The sequence below is a fragment of the Botrytis cinerea genome, chromosome 16 (assembly GCF_000143535.2).
Source record: "Botrytis cinerea B05.10 chromosome 16, complete sequence".
In the NCBI taxonomy this organism is placed as follows: domain Eukaryota; kingdom Fungi; phylum Ascomycota; class Leotiomycetes; order Helotiales; family Sclerotiniaceae; genus Botrytis; species Botrytis cinerea.
The window spans coordinates 433,479-457,913 of NC_037325.1; the positions used below are offsets into that span (position 1 = coordinate 433,479).

The 24,435-nt window shown below is 42.5% G+C and overlaps 5 protein-coding genes across 5 annotated transcripts; 2 read left to right on the plus strand and 3 right to left on the minus strand.

Annotated features, from left to right (window-relative positions):
• Positions 1 to 222: 222 nt before the first annotated feature.
• Bcecm15 lies at positions 223 to 1,468 on the plus strand. Its single transcript, XM_024697864.1, has 3 exons — positions 223 to 615; positions 694 to 799; positions 1,070 to 1,468. The coding sequence occupies exons 1-3, from the start codon at positions 526 to 528 to the stop codon at positions 1,252 to 1,254; spliced, it is 381 nt and encodes a 126-aa protein (XP_024553680.1). The 5' UTR covers positions 223 to 525; the 3' UTR covers positions 1,255 to 1,468.
• A 210-nt stretch (positions 1,469 to 1,678) lies between these two features.
• Positions 1,679 to 3,109, minus strand: BCIN_16g01070 (hypothetical protein). The gene is made up of 3 exons (XM_001551091.2): positions 2,798 to 3,109; positions 2,677 to 2,727; positions 1,679 to 2,475 (listed from the first exon to the last, which is right to left on the minus strand). The coding sequence occupies exons 1-3, from the start codon at positions 2,857 to 2,859 to the stop codon at positions 1,833 to 1,835; spliced, it is 756 nt and encodes a 251-aa protein (XP_001551141.2). The 5' UTR covers positions 2,860 to 3,109; the 3' UTR covers positions 1,679 to 1,832.
• A 418-nt stretch (positions 3,110 to 3,527) lies between these two features.
• BCIN_16g01080 (hypothetical protein) lies at positions 3,528 to 12,859 on the plus strand. The gene is made up of 8 exons (XM_024697865.1): positions 3,528 to 4,875; positions 4,930 to 5,089; positions 5,140 to 7,828; positions 7,883 to 8,044; positions 8,092 to 8,242; positions 8,291 to 11,932; positions 11,983 to 12,036; positions 12,084 to 12,859. Exons 1-8 carry the CDS (start codon positions 4,203 to 4,205, stop codon positions 12,179 to 12,181), a joined length of 7,629 nt encoding a protein of 2,542 aa, XP_024553681.1. The 5' UTR covers positions 3,528 to 4,202; the 3' UTR covers positions 12,182 to 12,859.
• Positions 12,860 to 16,816: 3,957 nt separating this feature from the next.
• Positions 16,817 to 18,052, minus strand: BCIN_16g01090 (hypothetical protein). Its single transcript, XM_001551095.2, has 2 exons — positions 17,685 to 18,052; positions 16,817 to 17,589 (listed from the first exon to the last, which is right to left on the minus strand). Exons 1-2 carry the CDS (start codon positions 17,730 to 17,732, stop codon positions 17,053 to 17,055), a joined length of 585 nt encoding a protein of 194 aa, XP_001551145.1. The 5' UTR covers positions 17,733 to 18,052; the 3' UTR covers positions 16,817 to 17,052.
• A 3,122-nt stretch (positions 18,053 to 21,174) lies between these two features.
• Positions 21,175 to 24,372, minus strand: Bcavo1. The gene is made up of 3 exons (XM_024697866.1): positions 24,228 to 24,372; positions 21,876 to 24,168; positions 21,175 to 21,810 (listed from the first exon to the last, which is right to left on the minus strand). Exons 1-3 carry the CDS (start codon positions 24,248 to 24,250, stop codon positions 21,688 to 21,690), a joined length of 2,439 nt encoding a protein of 812 aa, XP_024553682.1. The 5' UTR covers positions 24,251 to 24,372; the 3' UTR covers positions 21,175 to 21,687.
• Positions 24,373 to 24,435: the final 63 nt, after the last annotated feature.

Sequence of the window (24,435 nt, forward strand, 5' to 3'; positions counted from 1 at the left end):
TCAGCCATATGTCTTAGACTAAAAAGACCCCTCCCTCACAATCTCTACAACGTTCCAGCGAGGAAACATAATATTCCTTCCAATCCACGCTCTAGATCAATCTTCGAGTGGGAGGAAGGTTTACAATACCAATTTCCAACTTAGAGATATAAATCTACATATATACATATAAAAGACAGCTCAAAAAAAGCTCTACCATCCGCATCTGTTGATCCTTCAAAAGAGAAGGAATAGCGGGGTCATGGCTTTGAAAAATAAATAAATAATATACCCCGCATCACGTGTCAATTACGCATGTCATCTCTCTCTGACTTCGAATTTCCAACATCTTTCATTCATTCATCAACACTGCGTTCAATATCGCCATCCAAAAAGGCAAAAAAAAAAACAACAACAACAAAAAACAGAAAGCTCAGATTTATCCCAAACACTTTGAACATCCCTACCGTCCCAAATCCAATACAGAAACCCAGCTTCCTCTTGCATCAGTCCTCAGAGTCCAAACCCCAAAATCCAAAATTCACAATGACCTCTTCAACCTCAGAAAGTAGCGCAATCGACTACACGAATCTTCCTACACCCACACGAGCCGTTGCAGATTTCTGTTTGATTCCCGTATTCTCCCCTTTCCCCTTCCTCGCTATTCCCTCATACCTGTATCCCGCTGTCCAGCCATCAAGCTAACAACCATAGATCGGAACTCCGACCGCTTCGGTATCGAAAGAAGTCGCTGCCGTGCAGCGATTGATGAAGGCTAGTGGGTTGAGCTATAGTATGCATTCTGCTGGTACTACTGTTGGTACGTGATCTCTTTCTCGATGTCCTACAGTTTCTAAAGTATGTCGATTCGGAATCCCGGAATTTCGAAGTGAGCTTGACGAGGCGGGGATCATGGCGATTGGAACGGGTTTTGTGGAATAAAATTTTCCGGTTATATGGAAATCTTGCGAGCGCAAGTGCAAGTGTACGCTCGAGTGGGATTATACTGCAGAGAGATTGATCACAGCAGAAGGAAACACGCTTCCGAATCACATTTAAAAAAAATACTAACCACCCACCCCTCATATAGAAGGTACCTGGGACGAAGTAATGCGCCTGATAGGTCAAGCGCACACGCTCGTCCATCAAAACGGGGTGTTGCGTGTTCAGACTGACATTAGAGCGGGTACGCGGACGGATAAGGAACAACATTTTTCGGAGAAGGTTACGAAGGTCGAGAGTTTGCTTGCTGGAGAGGAAGACGGTGGGAAGTAGAAAGGGGGTTGGATGGAGAGGTTGACGAATGAATGATGAGCGAAGGGATTTAGACGTAGTCAAGTTAAGAATACAATACCTGAAGGGCGTTGAGGATATGAAGAAAAGTACATGCGAATGCCTAGCAATGTATCAATAATTGCAGTATGTATGTTTGGTTCGTGAATGCTACATGTTGGGGCAACAAGGATTAAGTTAAGAAATGTGAAGAACAATTATCATGTTTGTGAAATGTTCAAAATGGTTAAAACGCACGGTTGTAATCAAGGGTGCATATAGGGCTGAGCTTGACATGTCTTCAAAGTAAAAACATGATATCTATATCACGAGAGATAGTGTCGGGTATTTTTTGCTAGACTTAGCGCATCGCATTGTCACTGTCGTTAATTTGTGACCCAAGTAGTGTTTTTTGGCACAGTATATTTGCTAGGTAGCATGACCAGGCTGGTGGTAATTATTCGAATTGTATCAAGCATTCAATAGACATTGTTCAAAGTGTGCGGAGATATTTAATGAGCATATTCTGTGGTCAATCTTGACATTAGGAATATTGCTCCATCATCATTATCCATTTGTCCTTATTTTGCCTTCACCGCACCAATCGTGGTTTGAATAGAATTAATTTTTGTCTCCAAAAACTCCGCTTTCTTCGCCTCGTCCAACCAAGGTGTCTCAATCTCCCCTATACAATCTCGGATTAAATCAACCAAAGCCTGAGAATTCGGTGCACCGTCTAGGATTCCAAGGAACGAAACTCTTGGTAGACCGAGTGCTGCTGCTATTCGAGTTTCAGATCCTTTAGGTAGTGGTACTAATCTTGTGGGTGGTTTGGTAGGGTATGCTTTTGAGGCTGTATTAAGGAATTGGGGGAGATGGGAGTTAAAAATCGGAGGCTGATTGGAGCGGGCTACGAATATGGCTGAGAAATGAGTTTGAGGTGGGCTTTGGGGACTGGAGCCGACTTTGTTAGATTGGGGCCGAGTTTCCGGTTCTGCATTGTTAGTTTCCTTGGTCTCGAAGCCTCTTTTGGATGATTCTTCTAGCATTCGATGGATACTATTAAGGCCCGTGACGACATAGGAAGATATTTCAGGCGACGGAGGAATTTCTGAGGGCCTCTCATTTTCTGACTTCAGGTCTCTTCTCTTGCGCTTCTTGCTCCGCTTCCCTTTCGATGGAGCAATGTGATTGGAACGATATGCTCCAATGGGGGACAGTAAACTACAAAATCATTAGCCTTGTAGTTACTATTAGCTTGGCATTGCTTTCGAAGAATTCTTGGATATAAACTGCAGAACTCTCTGCAATCATGTCCTGACTGGATAATTTCAAGGAGAAGAGTGACGTCAAGAATCTCCTTGTCGCATGAATCAGCGGCAGAAAGATTATTTCAGGTTCTTGTGCATCAGATCATTTACACACCTGCATAGAAGTTCCACAATGGTTTCTTGATCTTTAAAAGAAACTTGTGGCCTAAAATATCAGATCAGTATGGTTCCATTACAAACATGTGCGTACGATATAGCATTGAAAGTTTACTAACCAATTGGCTAATGTAAATGGAGTATCCAATTCATAGATGGTTTTGGTTTTTCTGTAGTCCATTTCTCCCTTTCTCTTTTTGGGCGTAGACACAAGGAGAAAGACAGATGATTGTGCAACTGTGAATGCACTAGATCAATTTTGAAAACTGGGATGCTCTACGGGACTATGCAGCTTGATTGATTTAAACCCAATTAATCATGTGATGCATAGATGTATGTATGACTGTACTGTGAGGCCGACTGATGTTCGCAGTGCAACATACAGGATATACATATACCTCGCAAATGACCAATGTGTGATGCAGATGTTCAAAACCCGATGGAGTATTTGACGCATCGGCCGTAGACCAGATAAAACAAACATAAACATGCTAACATGCACTAAGCACAATCGGGCCTAGTAGCTGCACGAATTCTGCTCCTCTAGTGATGCACATGTGCCTCAGGCGCCAGCGTCTGTGTTTGGCGCGTGAACTTTGTCACCGTGGAACTCTCAAAGCCGTGCCGCTTTACCATCTCATCTCTAGGCACGCTCAGCAATGCTATTTTCATAGAGACCCGCCGCAGCACCCCTTGCCGCCCTAACACACACGTCATGAGTGCTGGTGGGGCGATGAAGCTCAATGGCACTCATGCCTACCTACCTAGTGGTGAACTTTTGATAAGAGTTATGACTATGTGGGTGCTGGGTAAATCATCATCATCCAAACCCTCTATCATAATCGTCTCGAAAATTAATTCACGCCGAAAAACTTCTACTAATAATATTCCACTCCCACTCCCACTCCCACTCCCACCTCCAGCTTCTTTCTCTCTTCTCGATACTCGCACAAGGACATTCATTGGTTTTGCGTGTGAATAATAAGAATAAGAAGACAGGTCTCCTTTGATACTTATTCACTGCAGCTCTCTTCACGTCCACACAAGACGGGACATCGAGTTACCTTACTTTTACCCTTGCCGTACCTTAATCCGATTTCGTGGATTGCACCTACGTAACTACCTGTCTCTCTCCTGCCTCTCCTCCCACTACAACAGACACTCTCTACTTACCACCACCCCGCCAACGGATTTCTATCGGGCCAACTTTAATCAATCGTAGCTTTCAATACTCCTTCTTAATCGCATAATCAATCTACTTCGACTTCTTACTTCTTGTCCGACGGGTCTACCCCTCTCATTCCGTCATACGGCTGTACCCAAAAGCTCAATTCTGCAGTCTCATCCCAATATTCACCAGCCTCAACCTCGTGCGGGGAATGTCAATTCAATAAATTATAATCACACATGCCATTTTCTTCGAGGTTCGTCGTGTGAATTTTACCGGAAAGGTTTCTTGCCGATACAGCTTCTGCTGTGCTGGACAGCTTCCATCGCATTCATTCAATTTCTCAACCTTGCCAAATGGACCAAGATTCAGTAGAGTCGTCGCCAGAACGTGCGGTCTCATCAGAGCCTTGTTCGACCCATCCACTTCCATTTGATGATAGCGAACAACATTCTGCAAGAAAGCGACAAAAGACTTCCAGAAGTGGCTCGAGAAGCAGGTCGGTCGACACAACTAAAGCTTTAGATATTCTACCCGATTCGATGTCGTCACATAAAGATGGTATAGATGTTCACCATCACCCTCTCCCACCAAGTACTCCAACGCGCCCTACCACGGCGCATTCTCAAGCTGGTCCAACATCCAGTCAAGTCACAATTAATCTGCGAACTCCGCAACATCGTTTAGAATCGCCTTCCCCCGAATCGCCTTCTCCTATGAGTCCGTCAAATATGCAAAATACAATGGAAGACGAAGCTACCAGAATAAGTATCGAGTCCGAAAGTGATGTTCTATCAACTGTGCCAGCTTCAGTTGTTGAAACCCCCTCTTCCTCTCCTTCTGCGGCAGGACGAAGCCCAGAGGTTGAACTCGTTCCTATCAGTTCTGATGATCCCGAGAGAAGTCCAACGCTTGCTATCATCAATGAGGAGGAAGTATTTCCCGATCCTCTAAGTCATTTCCCTTACCAACGTCGCGGAGAAAACCTACTCACGGCACTCAGGAGGGTTATAAACATTTTGCAGTATGGTAAGAAATTTTGCGCGCCCAAAAGATGTAGAATGTAGCTAACATTGAGTGTAGAGCCCATTGACACAGAGGATATATTTATTCGACTTCGAAACTGGATAGATAACTTCCTGCGCTCCGCCAATTCAGATAGTCGTTTGCATGGCGCATTCACCAGATATAGAGAATTTTGGTTTGCATTCTCGGACATGATACTTGCATTGCATTTTCGAAGGTTAGTAGCACTTGCAAATACAGACGTCGTTCGGAGCTAACTTGTGATAGTGTTCGTTTTGGGCCATTCATGTACAGAATGAATCTACAATCGAAATCCCTAGCCCAGTTCCTGTACCGATACGCCAAACTCACAGGGAGATTCCTCGCAATGGACGTCAAAACCTTAACATATGATGCAGATCAAGCGTCAGAGCTCGTATCACCACAATTTCTCCGCACTTATGCTCAACTACAGAAGGTCGATACAGAGTTAAGTCACATTGGAAGAAGTATGGAAGCATGTTTTAATTGGAAGTGGGATGAAGATACTGCTGAGTTTCAAACTTACTTTGAAGAGGGTGGCGGATCAATGATTCTCCTAACCAAATACGTCGAAGGCCAGTTGCGACTTATCCCAAACTATCCAAGAGTATTTGAGAATTGTACAGATCCGACAAGATTGGTAGAAAAAATGATTGCTACTGCTTCAGCTACGGCTAAGAGACAAGTCGCACCTGATGTTCATGAAGATGCTATGCGAAAGCTGGCCATTGGATACGAATATTTCAATATCATGTCTTCAGCATTGGATTCCATCATCGAGAAAAATATTACTTTTCTGACTCCTGACGCTGCAGCTACACATTTAAGCTGTCTCTCGTATATACTGTGGATCTCAGCATGCGCCATCCCTCACATAGCAAGCGTTCGATTTGAAAACCAGAAATTGATTTGTCCTGACATTTCAGATGCACACCTTTCTAAGGTCGTTGCTATCAACTGGAAGGTTTCGGTCCTTCAGAAGCTCATCACATCAAGTCAGATGCAACTTCGGGTGATCGGTGTAACAACTCTCTGTCTGGACCTTGTGAATCTCTTTGGTACTCATCGACCAAAAGAAGGAAAAGAAGCGAACTCCAGCAATATTGCAGTTCTATCTTACTTTGCAAAGTTCTTAATGCAACATAAGCTAATCGACTACATCGTTGGTATTGGGTCTCACCCAGAGATCATTAATGAAAGTAACAATATTGTTGGCTTTTTAGTAGTAACCAAAACCTACCAAGATGAGCATACCGATACTATCTGGCAAACTGTTACGACGAGCCAGGACCCAAGGGTTGTGGAAGCCATTCTAAAATTGGTTAAGAAAATTTTCAATCTCTACGACTTTTCACAATGCCTATACATCTGCCAGAAAGTTGCTGCCCTCCCAATACAAGCGTTCACTGTTGTGATGAGGGATTTTTGCGAAAGCCTGTTCAGAGAACTTGCACACAAGTTGGGCCCTAGGGACCTCGACACTTCTCCTTATGAAATTTGCGTCCGTTTGATTCGTGAGTCTTCGATCACTAGCGATGATTGCCCAAACGGCTATCCTGAGATTCAGAACTTTGCAGCAAACAACCTGCGTGAATTGCTGGTTCACGGACCCGGTCCAGAGGCACGCAATGGTATCTACTTGAGTTGTATCAGAGACATCTCCGAGCAATCGACCACCGCTCCTGGCAGTATATGCGTCATCAGTGCATTACTTCATCAAAGTTTGATGCCAGATCTTCAAGTATTGACCACTCAGCATGGCCTCACAAGATTGATGGTTGCTGAGCTTGAATCTAATATAGCTGGACATCGCTCACTTGCCTATGACAGTCCTGCCAATATTGCTCGTCGCGAGATCATACTACAAATCATCTTGATGGATCCCGACACTATCAACGCCGAGTTGGGCACACGACTTTGGAACCTGTTGGTGGGATCTCAGTCAAATGATGCCGCCGATCGACTAGCAGGCTGGCAAATTTTGAACAAGGCTTTCCATAAGGCGAAATTTTCCAATAGATATCTTGCCATTTGCTTCCAGAGCTATCTGCCAAAACTGGAACCCGCGTATTTCTCGGATGGCACTTTGCTATTCGTGAAGAATGGAGTTTATTTCTGGCTAGATGAAAAAGACAAGGAGTCTCAAGAAAACGAGGATATCAAGCTAGATTTATCGTTCGACTCTTTCGCCATAGAGCAGTTGTGGCGAATAATCGAGAGCGCACCACAAGCAGCAGTCTATGAAATGGCCATCCAAGAGCTTGTCGGTGTTTATGTGGGCCCCTTCGTCCGAAGTCTACCTCTAATCAAAGCACATGAGCTACATTCGGCATTTCTGACACGATGCTTGGACAAACTAGCAAACGCTGCACGTCAATTAAAGACTTCTAGTACAGGTGAAACCAGTGGAGATGACGAAGATATGGTCATAGTGATCCCGGAATCTCAAATCAAAGAGCAGGAATTACTTTTCACTCGATCACTTGCAGCTTTGCGGACATTTCTCACGGCTTATTCAAGCACCGCACACTTTGCCACACCAAAGTTGCACTCTACTATCAAGATACCGTCAGATACCGCACATGGCACTTCGCTTACAATCTTTTATCAAGCATTTGGTGAGACCACATCGTCTATCAAGAAACTCACTATAGGCGCGGATGAGGATGCTGCTACATTAGTTGCAAAGTTGCAAAAGGAAACCGATTTCACTTCTTGTAGAGTGTTTTACGGTGGAAAGGAGCTCAAACATGATGAAGCCGAATTATGTAAGTCTGTGCAAGAACTTAATCTAAATGGGCTTGTTCTTGTCAAGCGCCGTGATGAGACAGATCCTCTATTGTTAAGCAACAAAGGTCCTTTGGAATTGGAAATTACAAGGAATTTTAATCAAATTTGGAGTTATCTTGGCATGCAAGAGGATTTGGCGGAAAAGGTACGTGTTAATACAGATTTCACGAGCTGCTGTAGTCACTAACTTTTCTTTCAGATATACTCATTCCTTATTCAATTTCCTGTCTATGAAAGAATTTTGCAGGATCTTAGCAATTCCACAGTTCCTTATTCCGAGATATTTCCACTCGGACAACAATACAAAGCTCTTTATGGTCTGTATGGATTGAAGCAATATATTTCCACTCAGTCTTCGAAGGTTTGCAATTCATCCACACTCAAAAGGTATCCAACTAACTCACGAAGGGATCTGCCAATAATGCTGTTTTTGATCGAGCAATGACTTTACTAGTAGCTGCGATATCAGATCCAAAATTCCTTGATAGTGGTGCACCGCAAGCAATTAGAGAAAATCTAAGCATGCAGTTCATCAGCAGTTTCACGTCACTCCTTAGAGGTATTTGTAATCCATCCCGTATAGAACTTGTCAACTAAATTTTCATAGACCCTGCTCTACCTCCATCATCGACGGATCGCATTGATAACAAGCTTTTGAACCGACTCCTGGACTTGTTATATACCGCCAAACTAGTAACCACTACAGATACATCGATTCATCTAATATGGACTTGTGCTGAGGCTTTAATTGAGGTTGCCTCTCAGAATTCTGCTTTGTGGGGCACATTTGTCAGCCACCTAAATGGCAGCACCCTCCTTCAAGACCTTCTCTTGGAGGACTTCCGCCCATTCGTCAGGAAAGCCATCTCAAAGCAAATCGCTAGCAAATGCACGTTCAACTCCAATCCAGCTCATGTTTCCCCCTCGGAAGTTTCCTACACATTGTGGCCTATAATAACCAGATTGATTCCCAAGGCTATTCAGAGACCTGAACAGTGTGAGGATACTTTTTCACTTGCACTGACGATATTCAAAAGATTGCTGGAAACACCAGTCGATTTGGATCTTAATGCAATTGCGCAGGAGTGGGGTGATCTACTTCTAGCTCACGACAACTATGAAGATGTCGGGGTACCCGAAGCCGCTGATATGATTACACGAGGCCTAGTCGACCTTTTGCATCATGCTGTAATCACCATGAAGCAATCCGAACAAAAGCTATGTTGCGAAACTCTAGGGGTCGAACTTTTCACGAGACATTTATTTCCTAATATTTCAACCGACGACGATATTGGAGGTGATGGACTTATTGCCCAAAAAATCCCACTGATAAATACCAAAACACGGAGTACACTGTGCGAAACTATATTTGCTCTAGTCAAAGATGATGTCACTCGGTACAGAGAAGTATTGCAATTATGTGCTGAGGTTGCACCTTATGACAACGAACAAATCAGCAACCCTTATCTTCTTGATATGCCACCTGTATTTGAAAGATCGAAGGCTGTAAGATCCCCGACCGGTTATGTTGGTCTCAGAAATCTTTCTAATACGTGCTACCTCAACTCTCTGGTCACGCAACTCTTTATGAACATATCATTCAGAGAGTTCATTCTTAACTTACATATTCCTGCCCCGGGGTCACAAAAGCTACTCTTTGAAACCCAACAATTGTTTGCTTACATGCAAAACAGTATCTTACGATATGTTGAGCCAGCTAATTTTGCAGCATCCATTACAACTTTCGATGAACTTGAGATTGACGTTCATGTCCAAATGGACGTTGATGAATTCTACAATCTCATCATCGATCGTTTCGAACGTGAGCCTTTGAATGACGACGACAAACGTAAAGTTCGATCATTCTATGGTGGCAAATTAGTGCAGCAAATCAAGTCCAAAGAGTGCCCCCATATCTCGGAGAGATTAGAAGACTTCTCTGCTATTCAATGCGATATCAAGGGTAAAAAATCTCTTGAAGAAAGTTTGCAAGCTTATGTCGAAGGCGAGGCCATGGAAGGGGACAACAAGTACAAATGTGGGACTTGTGATCGTCATGTTAATGCAGTGAAACGAGCGTGTCTCACTGACGTGCCGGATAACTTGATCTTTCATTTAAAAAGGTTCGATTTCAACCTTCGCACACTCGCACGTAATAAGATAAACGACTACTTCACTTTCCCGCCATCAATCGATATGCGACCTTACAAGGTTGAGTATCTCATGAACGAATCGGGCGAGGTCGAAGAGGATATGTTTGAGCTTGTTGGCGTTCTTGTCCACTCTGGAACAGCAGAATCCGGTCACTACTACTCCTACATCCGAGAGCGACCACAAGTTGATGGCAAAGTCAATTGGATGGAGTTCAATGATGACTCAGTCACGTCTTGGGATCCTGTTTTTATGGAGGGGTCCTGTTTTGGTGGTCTTGACTATGGGACTGTTGACGAAATTCCGTTCGAAAAGAACTATAGTGCCTACATGTTGTTCTACCAACGTCGCTCTACACTGGTCGCTGCAAACGAACAGTTGGTCAAGGAGAATGAAACCCCATCGATTGCAGCTCTCGAAGCTCTACAGGTAGGCCGCACAACTATGGAGAACAAGCCTGTAATACGACATCCATTGAGGGTAGCTATCAAGCCCCAGCAAGCGAATCAGATAACTCTGGAGAACGAGCTCTGGCTGCGTAAATTCTGTCTCTACGACCCTGCACATGTTATCTTCATTCGAAATATGTTTGAAAATACTAGGCATCTGAATGAGGCTCTGAACAATGGAAAATGTTCGGAATCGCACCAAGTTGAAAATAAAGCCATGTGGGTTGCGTTGTATCATTTGGACCAAGTCGTCGGGCGTATGAAAGATGTTCCAGATATCAGAACATATGCAAACGTCTTACGAGCACAATGCCAATATTGCGGAGAGTGCGCCCGGGACTTTCTTGACTACCTTTGTAAATGCACAGATTCTTTCCGTTTCTTACTCCTGAGATGCCCTGAAGCCGTGGTACGTTCAGAAGTAAGTACCGCAGTCCTCGGAGCAATGGTAACGGTCAAGAATGTGATTAAATATGCATATGGTTTAGGTAATAATGGAGACGTTCGTGCCGAGGATCCAAACTTACTTCATGCGGTGGTTGCTGCCTTGATTCGACTATATGAAAATTTCCATAACAACATAAGAGCGTGGCCTGAATACTTCGGTTTGCTCGCCAGCATTGCTAACCTCGGGAACCATGAGGCAGCAGCTCTCCTAGACTCTGGATTTCTCATGAAGGCTATTGATATCATCTGTGCAGATACTACAGATAACAATTCTCAGTTAACACGAATGCTTCAATCGATTGCAAAAAGAAACTTGGTACAAAGACCAGTCTCTTATGATAGCGTCATTGAACTTCTATCTCGACTCATCTCAACTTGCGACCCAATGGCTCCTGAGTTTGATCAAGCTGATTCTCGATTCAAGTTATCCTTTGGTGATCATGCATTGCCATTCTCATGGGATGAAAGAAACCGAATCAATTACCACTGGACGAGGACTAATGCTCACATCCTCACCGAAAAGCTTCTCATGATTAATCAGAATCAGCACGCGACGAAGTCAATTATCGCCACGCTGTTACACTTTCCGGTTTCAGAAACTTTTGATCTTGACCGATACATGTATTGTGCAATCACCCATGGCATTAGAAGAAACAGTCAATCAGGATGGGGCCCATTTTTGAGAGCCGCAATATTATATTGCGAGCATTCAGAGAATCCAAAAGCGATTCATGACATGGCTCTTCATGTTGCTAAAAATGCTAACCACATCGAGAATAACGATGGGTCAGAATATCTCCAGTTCTTCAAAGACCTCCTCAATTTGCGAAGCAACATGACCGACATTTCTCAAGAGGAAATCACAAGAATCTGCCTCCATTCGACTCGTCATTGGGTCCCTGCACTTCTTACTCATTACGAAAGCACTGTTAGGTCCGATACTGAAGATTTCCTTGGGGAGTGGATCTTCAATGTGGGTACTGAATTGGACCCTGCAGACGAAACAGACCTAGCGATATTCAGGATCCAAGAGACTCAAGCACTGGGTAACGCATGCTTAGAATATCTTCACGAAGTCTATATTCGACAGCGGGTGCAAGCAGTTACGACAGTTCTGGTTAACATCGAGCATGTTACTAGTCTTTGTTTTCCTTATTTTCAACCTGGACCAGAAGCCGACCGTTACAAACAAAACATGGATTGTGAGTCAACATCATCTTTATCGAGAATAGAAATAACTAACAAATTTCAGATCTTTGGAATAACTTGAGGAGGTTCATGGTCGATGAAGAAGATGATGCTTCTCGTAAGATACCCCGGTCTTTTTTCTTGGAGTTTACTAATTGTTAATAGCATGGGATAATTCCGAAGATGATTATGCATCTGATGATCCTATGGATCCCGTAACCGAAGTCGAGCCTATAGATAGTGAGTTAGAGGCACAACTCTAATTTTGCTATTCGAAAGACTTCTTGTGATAATACTACCTTCAATTTACTTCTTTCTTCCTTCTTTTGATTACAAGCTTGTGGAGCTTTCAAATTCTTTAGTCTACAATGGCGTATCAGGTGTTATTAAACGACGGGATTAAACAGTGGCCGAATGGATCGAATATTGTTTGCGACAAATTGCACAACAGGCGTTATCTCTGGCGTACGATTTTCGGTATCCTGCAACTTAGCGACACCGGGATAGGCTTTTACTACTTTTGATGAGATGCAACCGGTTGAATTGGGGTTTGGGTATGAACAATGGGAATTGGGAATGGCAATGGATTGGGCTGGTATGGCCTGGGTTAGAATAAACGGAGTTGATACAGCGGGCGGGATAAATCACTTATGCGATTTTTTATGGGTTCTTTGTGATTGTGGCTTCCTTTTATCTTATGGGTGGCAAGATGGAGAGATGGATCGATGATTAGATGATGGATGGCGTTATGAGTCTATCGGACATAAATTTTAGGACAGATAAATTTGTGCAGAACAGAAGATGAAGGGGAATATGATACGCAAAAAGGAATTATCGTGAGGCGTGTGAATATACTCGGTTTAGCTGAGTGATAAGGAAGGGAAGAAAATAAGTGCTTACGGACCAAAAGATATTATGCTTTGAGAATACGATAGATATCATTGGTCAATATTTATATGTACTTCTCACTTGTGTTTGTGTTTTGAAGTGATCAATGAATGTATTTGACATGGGATGTTGCTGTGTATTCTAACTGGGGTTATTGCAGTCATGTTAAGGGTTGCAACTATTACGGGCGATGAAGTGAGTGAGTTGTTATCTTTCTTGATTGTTTGGAGTTGAATGGGATCGAATGGTGAAGAGTTAGATATTCGAGATGATTTTGAATGGAAAGAAGGAGAGAGGAGGAACTTATGATGACTATCGCAAGTGTAAAAATCTACTGATATCTCTCTCTCCATAGAGGTAAAGCTGGGGTGGGAGAAATCGTAAGAGAGCGTAAATATAGATATTCTTTCCATGTTGGAGGAAAACAAAGGCTGTGAGGTGAGGTGAGGTGAGGTGGAAATTTCTATATGATATGATACGATAGAATATAGTCGGTATTTTATGGTCTGGAATGTCAGAATGGAGGTTTAGAAAATGTAATGTGATGTGATGTGATGTTTTGCTGTGGGATGTAGTGTGATGGATCTGGTTGCTTAGCTTGGAAAGTAATTTGGTGATTCGAGGGGTGGAAAGGAGGAATGGATTTATGTTCTTGTGGATTTGTTGGGGGTGAGGGGTGAGGAGGGATGGGGAATAGGGAAAGAAGGGGAGGGGAGTGATGGGGTGGAGTGAGGTGTTGGTAAGATCCCCGGGTGTGATATTATTGTTCCCAATTCCAGTAATCTTTTGGATCCACGAGACAATATTCAATGCTGTTCCAATATTTCCAATGGGGCTAGAAGGTGTGCTACCACTGGATCCGTTCATAAGATTGTTCGTATTTGGTATGATGAGCGAGCAACTGGTTGCTAAGTCTATTTTTGTAATGACCCGCTTGTCCGCACACCCACTGGCGGCCAAACATATATACTTTCAGACGCTCGCTTCCAGACCTACAATTTCCACTATTCAATCAGAGATGCAGTCGTCGAAACCGGTATACGTGTATTCAACATATTCTCCAGGGAATTCCTGTGTACCCACTAGGTACTTGAGCTAGAAGTCAATACACTCCACTACAACTCGAGCTGTCATGGATTCTTCTGATAGAGATTACGTTCGTATTTTGAGTACAGGATCTCCTCTCTCTTGCTTTCTCAGTTACCTCACAAAGTTCGTAGCAACATCTATCAAAGACTACGTACGTATAGTTGCACATCCCTTATACTCTTCCAACAGCAACGCGTGTAAGTGATCGAGATGATTGTCCCAGAGTTACCGACTCAACAGCTTGCTCTACATCAATCGACAAAGACACGGAGAGGTTTTTGCGGTATTTTATATGGTGAACCACTCTATTTTATGAATATAACACAGTATTGGGCGGGCTGACTTTCTGTCATCTTTGCTAGGTTGTTTGGGATCTCTAAATGTAAGTTGTCTATTGTATGTATATATATCAACTTTCCGGTGGTGGAGAATATAAAAGATTGATTGGGAGAAAAAGTATTCAGGGAAGATGCGTTGTATTGTCTCCAGCTTTTCCAATAAAATTACCAACCAAAAGTACTAAAAGCATTTATGTAAAGCTACAATGTTATCAGCTTAGCCAAAGCGAGCTAAGACTTGGATAAAATGCTATTTATCTAAAACTTTTACTCCTGAAGTGAAAGGATTGATGCAACAGTTTCAACGTCTCCTTAGCCCAATCTAAGCTTTTCAAAAAGAGATACCACGACCTAAATGACTTTTAAAGCTTTACGCGCCAATGTACTTTCATGATACACTTTCAAAGATCTAGAGCATTGATAGCATAGTATTATAGCATTGAAATCTTCGCAGTGGCCCAAAGAAGCCCAAGTATACTAGAATTCGCTTAAGCCTTTCTCATGGGTAAATCTTACATTTGAAAAGAGAGGGGTTTACTATTATATATAAACACTCTAATCAAATTTACAGATTATCGGAGAATTCTCAACCCAACTCAACTATTCCTTCTCCAACCCAATTTCGGCGATTTAGAGAAGCGCAAAATGTAACTTGCATGCCAATTAGTAAGGAGTTGATTATTCAGGAATTATTAGTCTCAGATCGACGCGGTCTGGGAATATATCTCGGCTATGTACGTCTCCCTCGGGAGACATAGACGAAATACTTATCTAGCATCGTACTTATATATATATATAAGCCCAAGGTAGGGAAGGAAATTTATGTACGTGTATTACATTGTAATATTACGATACGAATGGATCGATTGTATCACGTTAATCAAGCTAACAAGCCAACAAGCAATCACGCGCCTGCTTGATATATATATATCGCGACTTCGCGTCTTAACCCCCTGTGGATGATTCCAGGTACGAGAAACTAAATTGGACATTGCATGCATGCATACCTTGATATTTTTTTTTGTTTTTTTCCCTCTAAGAGGAGTATGAGGTTGATAAGGGAGGAATGAGTTTAAAAATACGTGGTGTGTAGTATACACACACGAAAAGCTAGCAGATTGAAAGAAAGAAAGAAAGAAAGAAAGAAACTATAATAGATATTACTAGTATTATATAATACTCTAAGTAGTTGGTGGTAATAGATATTTCTTTAGACGTTGTATTGTGAAATAGTCACCTACTTTTCTATATATATCTCATATGAACGATCGAATCCGGGTGATGGATAGCTATTATTCCCTGTTGCTCTTTATATATCCCTCCCTGCATTATCAACATGTTCCAAGAGAAGAGACTCGATATATATATATCTTCACGATGCTCTCCTATTCCTATTCCTATTCCCACTCCTACTCCCCTCGTAATCTTTTTCAAGTATAACAAAAATCGAATCCGACTCTGACCCCGACTCTCTTCGCATCCGATACTCGGAATCATTATCTACATAATAAATGAGCAGGCTCGAGTATTTTAACCAATCTGAATCCCTCGAGTGCTCTAACCGGTATCCCTCTAACTACCCAGCCTGCCGCCCCTCCTAGACGCTTCCTTCACTCACTACAGCCGACATCATTTTACATAACCGTTCTACATAACCCACTCACTCCATGGATATAGATATAGATATAGATATAGATATAGATATAGACATCAAACTCACCCGCGCTATCATAATCCATAATCCATAAACCATAATCATAAATAAATACCCATCAGTCTTAATCCCCCCCCCTCCCCCGACTTCTCCTTCCTCTCCCTAGGTATTGAACTCTATCATCCCACTTCCCTTCGAGCGCAGCGAGCTATGGGGGTTTGGGGGCTTGCCCCCATCTATACTAACCTCTGTAACCACATGAATCCGAATAGATACGCAGACGCATACCCATACCCATACCCATACCATCGCCACCTGCATACCCATCTATCGCCCTTCCCAATCTCAATCTGTCGACATACCAAAAAGATCTTGAAATATCTAATCTCCAATCTCCAATTTCAACATAAATAAACAAACAAACACACCCTTCTTACTCCATCTTTCTATCATTATAATTGTTATTATTATTTTCCCGACATTCTATTGTGAGATTTGTAATCACACACATACACAAACACACACACACTCTCTCTCTCTCCCCGCCTAAACTTCCCCATTAAAGAAAAGTTCATCTTCATCTTCATCTTCATCTAATGTATAATATATAGTATATAATATATAAAAGACAAAAACAAATAAATGAATGAATAAAATACATCATATCATTTGTTACTGATTGTGTGTTGGGAATAATGATGAGTAGTGAGTAATAGTATATAGCTCTCTATGATGTTATGTATATTGTGTAGAGTATTTCTTATATCCACATATTCATATATTGGCAAGTATATCTCAAGTCAAACTAAAGCAAAGTTGAATATCAGTCAATAAAAACCAACAGCAGTCAAGACTGTTCAAGGAAGACTAACAGTGACACAAAACAACATAAATCAAAGACAATCATCACGAGCAAGTAGACAAATTAGTTATGTTCATGTAATAGTTTTTTATTTCTCAATGCAAATGAAATGCAATGTTACTAAGTACAGCGTCCATTCGCAGTACCCATTTCTCCTAACCATCATCATTACGATCATCAGTTAAACCATTGAATCCATCACCCTGTAAGATTCCCATCAATGAAATAGAAATCCCACATCAATATGCAAGCCCGTTGTATGTTGTAAAGTAAAGAAAGATATCAATCAATCCGTTCCCTCATTTACAAAGCAGCGGCAAAGATAGCGGCACCACCGAAAAGAGCAGCAGCTCCCATAGCACCAGTTTGGATAGCAGCTCCGGCAGTGGAAGTAGAGGTGACAGTCTCACCAGCAGAGTTGGTGGTGGTGACGACTGAACCAGCAGAGGTAGCACGGCTACTGGCAGAAGAAGACAAAGAGGAAGTTTTCGAGCTCAAGCTGGATGCGAGGGAGCTCGAGACAGATGCGAGAGAAGAGGAAGCAGAGGAAGCGGCCGAGCCAGTGAGAGTTGCGGCAGAAGATTGAGCGGCCGAGAGGGAAGATTCAGCGGAAGCTTGAGCAGAGTTGATGGAAGACTCGGCAGAGGAGACGACGGATGAGATGGAAGATGAGACGGAAGAGAGGGTAGATGAGAGACCAGATGCGAGGGAAGCAGAGGAATCAGAAGCGGAAGAGGCAGATGTAATGGATGCACTCGATGCGGAGTCAGTGGCGGAGCTGATGAGACTTGCAGCACTGGAGGTAGCATCTGAGAGGATGGATTCAACAGAGGATTGACCCTAAAGATATCATGTTAGTATCGCTATACACGTGTATATTGTCTTTGGTCGACAGATCCATCGATCTACATCCACAAGAGGGAAGTAACACATACCATGACAGCACCGGCCAAAGCCAAAACGACAATGTTCTTGAATTGCATCTTTGCGGTTGAATGAATTTAAACTTGGAGTTAAAAGAAGTATCGGGTAGGCAATGAAGAAAGTAAGAAAGACTTTTGGGGGTATCGAGTGAAGTTGAAAAGTTGTAAGAGTTTTGGATATGAAGAAGAAGAAGAAAAGTTCCTCAGGTCACAGGAAGCCGAAGTCTTATATAGGCCTCCCACCAACAGCACAAACGACCTTTCCATGTATGCCAACCAAGGTCTTCTTCCTCTTCTACCTAGGCAGGAGGCCCTTCCACTAGGTGATACTAGCCTCATCATCACATCGCTTTCCAAGTTAATAAGTGGCTTAGGACGATCCACTTTTCCAGCTTTGTGGCCGATGGAGAGGATTTTTGATTGGCTCGTGGCATTTCATGGAAAAGGAATTAGGTTTGATGTAGAATTCACGTCATTGCCGTGCCAGACTAGCTCTAGTGGGGATTTGCTAATCTCCTAGTTTCATGGCACAGGCAAAGGGGAGGGGAGGGTCGGGTCGACAAAGGTAAGGGCAGAGGCAAAAGGAAGAGCCCAGAGGCCAAGGGTACAGAAGTCCATCGAATCAACTTGGAGAATTAATTGAGGGATGCAAGTTTCCGCTGAACGCTTCCCGTTTGTTCGATTTGTTCTGTTGGACTTGAGATCTGACGCTAGGACGAATCGGGTATAATCGAGCATAATTGAGGATAACGTGTATAAATGTTCGGTGTACATTATTCCATTTCTTATTTATTTCCCTCCTCTCAAATACACTTTACCACGCCATCCTCCCAAGACCCATCGCGTTGATTTGGAAGAAAAGCTATTTTGGGTTTGTGGAGAGAGGCTGTGAGACTCTGAGCGAGCAGTGTTCTCTGTGTACAGGAGTGACTAGGAAGCAAGTACCATACCAAAACGGAAATGGAGTGTTATATCACAACATACATACATACATACATGCCTGCGTAACGTTGTTCCTGCAGTGCAAACAAAACAAAACATTTCGTATCCTCCCATCCATCCACTCTTCACGTGTTATGACAACATGGACGTTTCCAATCGACAGGCAAAGCAGACACTCCGTCCGTATGCGTATGGCGAATCACTGAGACAACCCGCTTGGTCCAGTTCCTGTGACATTGTTATGTCATAACATCCGATGATGATGATGATGATGATGATGATGGTTATGATGACATAATATCAAGCTCACATATAGGCAAGGAAGGAGAGGAGCACCGGTACCACCGGATTCACCTCTCCACCAGCAAATTCCGATGTTCACGAGAATCGAGAAGAGCAATTTACCATCTTTCATGCTATGCCGACGAAGTATGTCGTTTTCAATTTCCCAGCCACAATGTACCCCCTCCCAGCAAATTCGCTGCAAGTAGACAGTCGAGACAGCACACTAGAGAAGAAGAAGAAGGACGGTGTCACCGACCATGAGTACGCATACGAGGTGAGGTTAGTAGATGCACATATATATCCACATGGTCTAGACAGTCGACGGACGATTGACTATTCCACACGGGAGTCTAGACATCTGAGCGAGCATACATTTAGCATTTTTCATAAAAATATACACTTCGCGTTGAAGAGTCCGAGAAATACCTAGCTAGCTGTATCGAGATATCTCGACATCTCTGTAAATATTGTGCAAAATCTTCACCTCACAACAACTCGCACAGCACAGCACAGCAAACAAATCCCCAAGCCAGAAACCCTTCCTTCCCTCCCCCCCAAAATCCAAGATCCAAGAAGTTACCAAGCAAGCTGCCGTTTCAACCGACTCGCAAGCATCCCGTACTCCACCCCGGAGAAATGCACAAATCACACACGAGCAGTCCATCTCGTTTTATGTAACGAGATGTCAATCCCTACTGCACATCATTTCTTGGCGCGTTTGGAAGTTGGTGCTGAAGTTGAAGTTGAAGTTGAAGTTGGTTGTGCTATGCTACCTACTGCTGGGGAGATGGCTCCAATCGAATCGAATTGAATCGAACTGAACCAACGAAGTAATTATACACACGAACAATAAACCAGAGCAAGAAAGAGACAACAGAAAGTAGAATAATTCCAATCCAACCTATTCCAATCCTACCCACCTATCCTCAAACACACCAACACCAACACCAATCCTCAACCCGCAACCCGCAACCCTCAACTCAACCCAAACAAACAAACAAACAAACAAACAAAACAACCCAAACACCCAAAAGTCAGTCAACTTAAACTTTTCCACCTCCCGAGCTCCCCCATCCATAATCCATCCAACCGCGATCCCCGATCCCCGCACTTGGCACATCCCTAGCTTCCAGCCTTTCCTTCCAGCCACACACAGCCCCAGCAACCAACATCAGCATCATCTCCAAGCAAGTTTCTCAACCGCGTTAGATCCTAGCCCCCCATCCCATCCCATTGAAATTAATAAGCATATGCAACATACCTATATTGATTATATCAATTACATTCATCAAAAAATTATAATACATATACATATATATACACAAATAAAATTACCCAAAGAATCAATCTAAAAATGACTTTTTTTTTAATTTTTTTATTTTTTTATTTTTTTTTTAAAAAAAGTTATATACTTGTAACATTATACAACACACATTATATAACATAACATAAACATTTTCCAAAACTTATCACTAATAGTTCTTATCTAATTATTTATTAAAGAATATCATCAAATTCATTTTACATTTATTTACTCATTCTAGAAATACAATTGACTAGAAAAACACACATCTACAAATAACCTTGATATAATATTCCATTTACATTGCTCAAAAAATTGTAAAAATATAGAAGATTGAAGAAAAAATTATACAATTTGCCTAATCCTACATCCCATCCATTCATCCATCCATCCCCTCTCCTCTCATTCGTCGAATCACATACTATAAACCATAAACCATAAACCATAAACCATAAAACACAAAGACAAAAAAACATAAAATCATACCTAATCCAATCCATCCGCTCATCCATCCATCCTCCACCATAACCAGAGCGTACCTATAGCGTCACCAAATTCCTGGCTTACCTTTTTTTTTTTTTCATTATCATTTCTTCATTAATCCTTCATAATTCCTTCATAACTCCTCCCATTACTATTAATAAACCCATAGGAATTATTGATCAGATCATTCCCAGGATTAATCTGATAGGATAACAAGATTCGAACGAACCTACCTAGGTAACCTTGGAATCCTTGACATTCCAACTTTATTTTCTTGCATCAGCATCAGCATCAGCATCAGCATCAGCATCGGCAATTAAATATCCGGTTAGCCGTGTTTTCGAGTCCCAGTCACAGTCACAGCCACAGCCACACCCTCAGCCTCAGCCGCGAATATCAAACGCCACTTGAGCAGAAACACGAGGGACACAGGGACAGGGACATCCAAATCACGCAAGCAATTCCTTTGGAGGAAAAAGAAAACATACTTCAAAAATACTAATATTCAAATATCATATCATAAGCTCAATGTCTAATCATGTATACAAGAAATATAAATCTCAACTTAATCAAAAGCTTTTCCACATCTTCGCTTAATGTGAATTCAAGGTATGGACTATCTGATTTAATATCGAATATCAAAAAAAAGGGTTCGTCAAATGGTCTTTTCGTTCTGCTGGAGGTACACTCTATTGCCACCTGCGTTTTGGTAATAATCTAATAAGTGGCTGATGGCCGACGGAAGATCTTTCTTCGAATATCAAATCGGGGAAAGTAATCCAAGAAATCCAAGAAAAGTTACTTGAACATCTAGCCAATTACTTAATAGTTCATCGCCACCAACCGCTCTGTGCTTTCAAAACGTTTCAACAAAATTCTTCAATATCGAGAAAATTTCATTGCTGGGTATCCGTGGGAGAATTGCAATTGACGCTCCGCTGGCCCTCCGGGAGCCACTGCCGTGGAGGCAGACTATTTGGGTACAACGTAGATGATATCCATTCAATTATTGGTTTGGTATGGAGCGATTCCCTTCTTAATCTCATATACTATCTCTGCCGCTTCATCTGCACTCTTGGCTTCAAAATCATATCGTTTTTCTTCTCGTGATTTATATACCACAAGCTGTATTAACATAATCCATTAGTCTCAGACTTGAGGGTAGAGATGTTGGATTCTGTATAACATACCTTGAAATTAGTCGGGTGTCTTCGTGTTACTTTACAGCCAACCACATTACTAAAATGTACCGTGGTTGTTTTGCCTTGTCCTTCAAACATTGTCTTTCCTGTGGATGCTGGAAGAATATGTAAATATTCTCCATCAATCGCAATCACCCTTTCGTTCATTCCTACAAACCTCATGGGCTGTTTTCTCCATACTATATACCTTCGATAATTGGCACTTCCAAGTTCATCTTGTTTGACACTCTCCATAAGAGGATGTGGTACTAACATTTGAGTTCCCTTGCGAGCTTTGCGAGGATCGGGTCGATCTACCATTAATGAATTGGGCGTACTGCTTGATGGCGAACCAGTCATCGTTAATGGTCCATCCGTAGCAAAACGTCGCCGGTACAAATCCAACTCTGATGAATTACCAATTGATCCTACTGTACGATCAAGATAAACGACAGTCCCAGATCCAGTAAGTTTGAGAACGTGCCCTGCTTTGTCCAGTTGTCTCTTCTTACAAACCGTATCTAGGACATCAGCTAAGTAAGTATCGGTCGTGACTTCTAGAGCGACCATTTGTCCAGGTGTAGCATTTATCGAATGAATGTGAATACTCAATATCTTTTTAGTCCCGCCACCTCGGGAAGTAGGTTGAGTGAGAGCTGTTCCAATTGTAGGTGCATCTGCCAATGTGGAATTCTTCCGTAACGCAGTCATAGTTGTAAGAAGAGGATTTTGATAAGGTTGTGTACCAAGAGGAAATGAAGTATTGGCTTTGGGTGTGTTGATAGGAGTAAACTCTTCTTCCGCTTCAGATGAGGCAACCGCCTCCTGTTTGAATTGAGGAGTAAGCCTCTGATTTTCTTCAAATTGTTCATCGGTAGCTTCGACCAAAGCAAACTCGTCAAAAGTTTTGGAATTTGATCTCGCTCTTGGTCCAGCTTTATTGTTGGCAAACGTAAATGATGTAACTGGCTTGAGACGATCAAGAGGTGGGAAGTCAGTGTCTACTTCCCCATCGTCGACCATCCTTAAGATCCATCGGTTGACATTTAATTTCTCAGGGGCTATGGTAGGTTCTAATTTTTCCTCAAAATACCTCCATAGACTCAGCCCGATCAAATCTGTAATAACCACTGGTCGATTATGTGATTCATCTTCATGAACAGTTCTTCGAATCAATACTTCGTATGGCTTCTTCGTTGAAGTAGCAAATGGTGCCAATATACGAATATTGATAGGGTTTGGATCACCTTGTCCAGAGAGAGATGCAAAATTTTCGAACGGCATGTTAGCTTTCGTTCGCTTAGCCGTAATCATGGCTGTCAACAAACTCTTAGGTTGTATCATACTAATTGGCCGAGGAGGTGGTAGGGCTTGAAGTACTGGAGGCGCTGGCTTTGATCTTTTCGTTGGTGATCGTATAAGATCTCGAGGTATAGTATTACCGATATGTTCTGGAGCTGCAGTTATCGGTCCATCAACGCTATCTAATATAGATGCACTGTCGATACTACCACCAAATGTGGAAGACATATCTGATCCCGAGTCCTCATCTTCCTCCTCTTCTTCTAAGAGATCACTGACTTGTCTCTTCACACCCACATCAGGGTCCGACGGATGTGTTCGAACCGTTCTACCGGCTCTCGCAGCATTCCTATTCGATTCTCTCTGTCTCTGAAAAGCAGATGCATCAAATTCATTATCGGATGACATCTCACTACTCGTAACAGTATCCCTTCTGGCTCTTTCTTTCACAACCTCCACGGCAGACTGAGAACCTCTTCTTATGCCAGGTCCTGGAGTACGTGAAGGAGAATTCGCAGTGGTAGATTGCCGAAGATTGGATCCACGAATAGGAGAAGAACCCGAACGATTTCGTATAGGCATTTTAGAGAATTTGATTTGTTGAGCTGCCCTTTGATCTCCATCATCATCACTATCATCACTCAAATCACTACTATCTTCCTCCTCCATCTGTTCTCGTCTGCGCCTCCTTTTCGTAGCGATTCCAGGCCCAACAGTATCTCCTGCCCCTCCTGTGAGCAAACCTCCTTCGTCAACCTCATCTTCGAGACCTGAAGGTGCCAGACCAGCTGATCTAGGTGGTGCTTGGAAATATTCCGATGCGATGGCGGTCGGTATTGGTGGGGAATGGGTTCGTTTTATATTCGCGGCATTCGTACGCCATCCAGCAGCTTTGAATCCGGGAGTGTTTAGAAATCCATCGTTGATTGTTATAAGCCGCTCGCCAACACCATCTGCGATTGTGTTTAAGTAATTTGATCTCAATTGATAAGAGACGAGACTGTGTAACGCGTCAGTTAGATTAAGGAAGTGGGACGGTTGGGGAGTTAGAAATCTTACTCTTCCACTTGGATGACCGACATAGTAGAAAAATAGTGTAAATAATGTATAGAAACGATCACCGGCTCGTAAGTGTGAAAGAATAGTAAAAGGGTTTGAAAGGTACGATTGCTCAAGTCATTATCAAGCTTTCATAATTGATTTCGACATGATGGGTGAAGTTGTGATACTATCAGTGTTCAGCCTTACAGTAAGGTTATCTGGGGTA

What these genes read in the sequence shown, in the direction of transcription:
- Bcecm15 (XM_024697864.1), top strand. Translation starts at nt 526, where the DNA reads ATGACCTCTTCAACCTCAGAAAGTAGCGCAATCGACTACACGAATCTT. An exon ending in CAGATTTCTGTTTGATTCCC is followed by an intron (nt 616 to 693) that starts GTATTCTCCCCT and finishes TAACAACCATAG; the next exon opens with ATCGGAACTCCGACCGCTTC. An exon ending in TTCTGCTGGTACTACTGTTG is followed by an intron (nt 800 to 1,069) that starts GTACGTGATCTC and finishes CCCCTCATATAG; the next exon opens with AAGGTACCTGGGACGAAGTA.
- BCIN_16g01070 (XM_001551091.2), bottom strand. Translation starts at nt 2,859, where the DNA reads ATGGACTACAGAAAAACCAAAACCATCTATGAATTGGATACTCCATTT. An exon ending in CCATTTACATTAGCCAATTG is followed by an intron (nt 2,728 to 2,797) that starts GTTAGTAAACTT and finishes CTGATATTTTAG; the next exon opens with GCCACAAGTTTCTTTTAAAG. An exon ending in ATTGTGGAACTTCTATGCAG is followed by an intron (nt 2,476 to 2,676) that starts GTGTGTAAATGA and finishes ATGATTTTGTAG; the next exon opens with TTTACTGTCCCCCATTGGAG.
- BCIN_16g01080 (XM_024697865.1), top strand. Translation starts at nt 4,203, where the DNA reads ATGGACCAAGATTCAGTAGAGTCGTCGCCAGAACGTGCGGTCTCATCA. An exon ending in CTTGCATTGCATTTTCGAAG is followed by an intron (nt 5,090 to 5,139) that starts GTTAGTAGCACT and finishes AACTTGTGATAG; the next exon opens with TGTTCGTTTTGGGCCATTCA. An exon ending in TGAAGAAGATGATGCTTCTC is followed by an intron (nt 12,037 to 12,083) that starts GTAAGATACCCC and finishes AATTGTTAATAG; the next exon opens with CATGGGATAATTCCGAAGAT.
- BCIN_16g01090 (XM_001551095.2), bottom strand. Translation starts at nt 17,732, where the DNA reads ATGCAATTCAAGAACATTGTCGTTTTGGCTTTGGCCGGTGCTGTCATG. An exon ending in CTTTGGCCGGTGCTGTCATG is followed by an intron (nt 17,590 to 17,684) that starts GTATGTGTTACT and finishes TGATATCTTTAG; the next exon opens with GGTCAATCCTCTGTTGAATC.
- Bcavo1 (XM_024697866.1), bottom strand. Translation starts at nt 24,250, where the DNA reads ATGTCGGTCATCCAAGTGGAAGA. An exon ending in TCGGTCATCCAAGTGGAAGA is followed by an intron (nt 24,169 to 24,227) that starts GTAAGATTTCTA and finishes CGCGTTACACAG; the next exon opens with TCTCGTCTCTTATCAATTGA. An exon ending in GACACCCGACTAATTTCAAG is followed by an intron (nt 21,811 to 21,875) that starts GTATGTTATACA and finishes ATGTTAATACAG; the next exon opens with CTTGTGGTATATAAATCACG.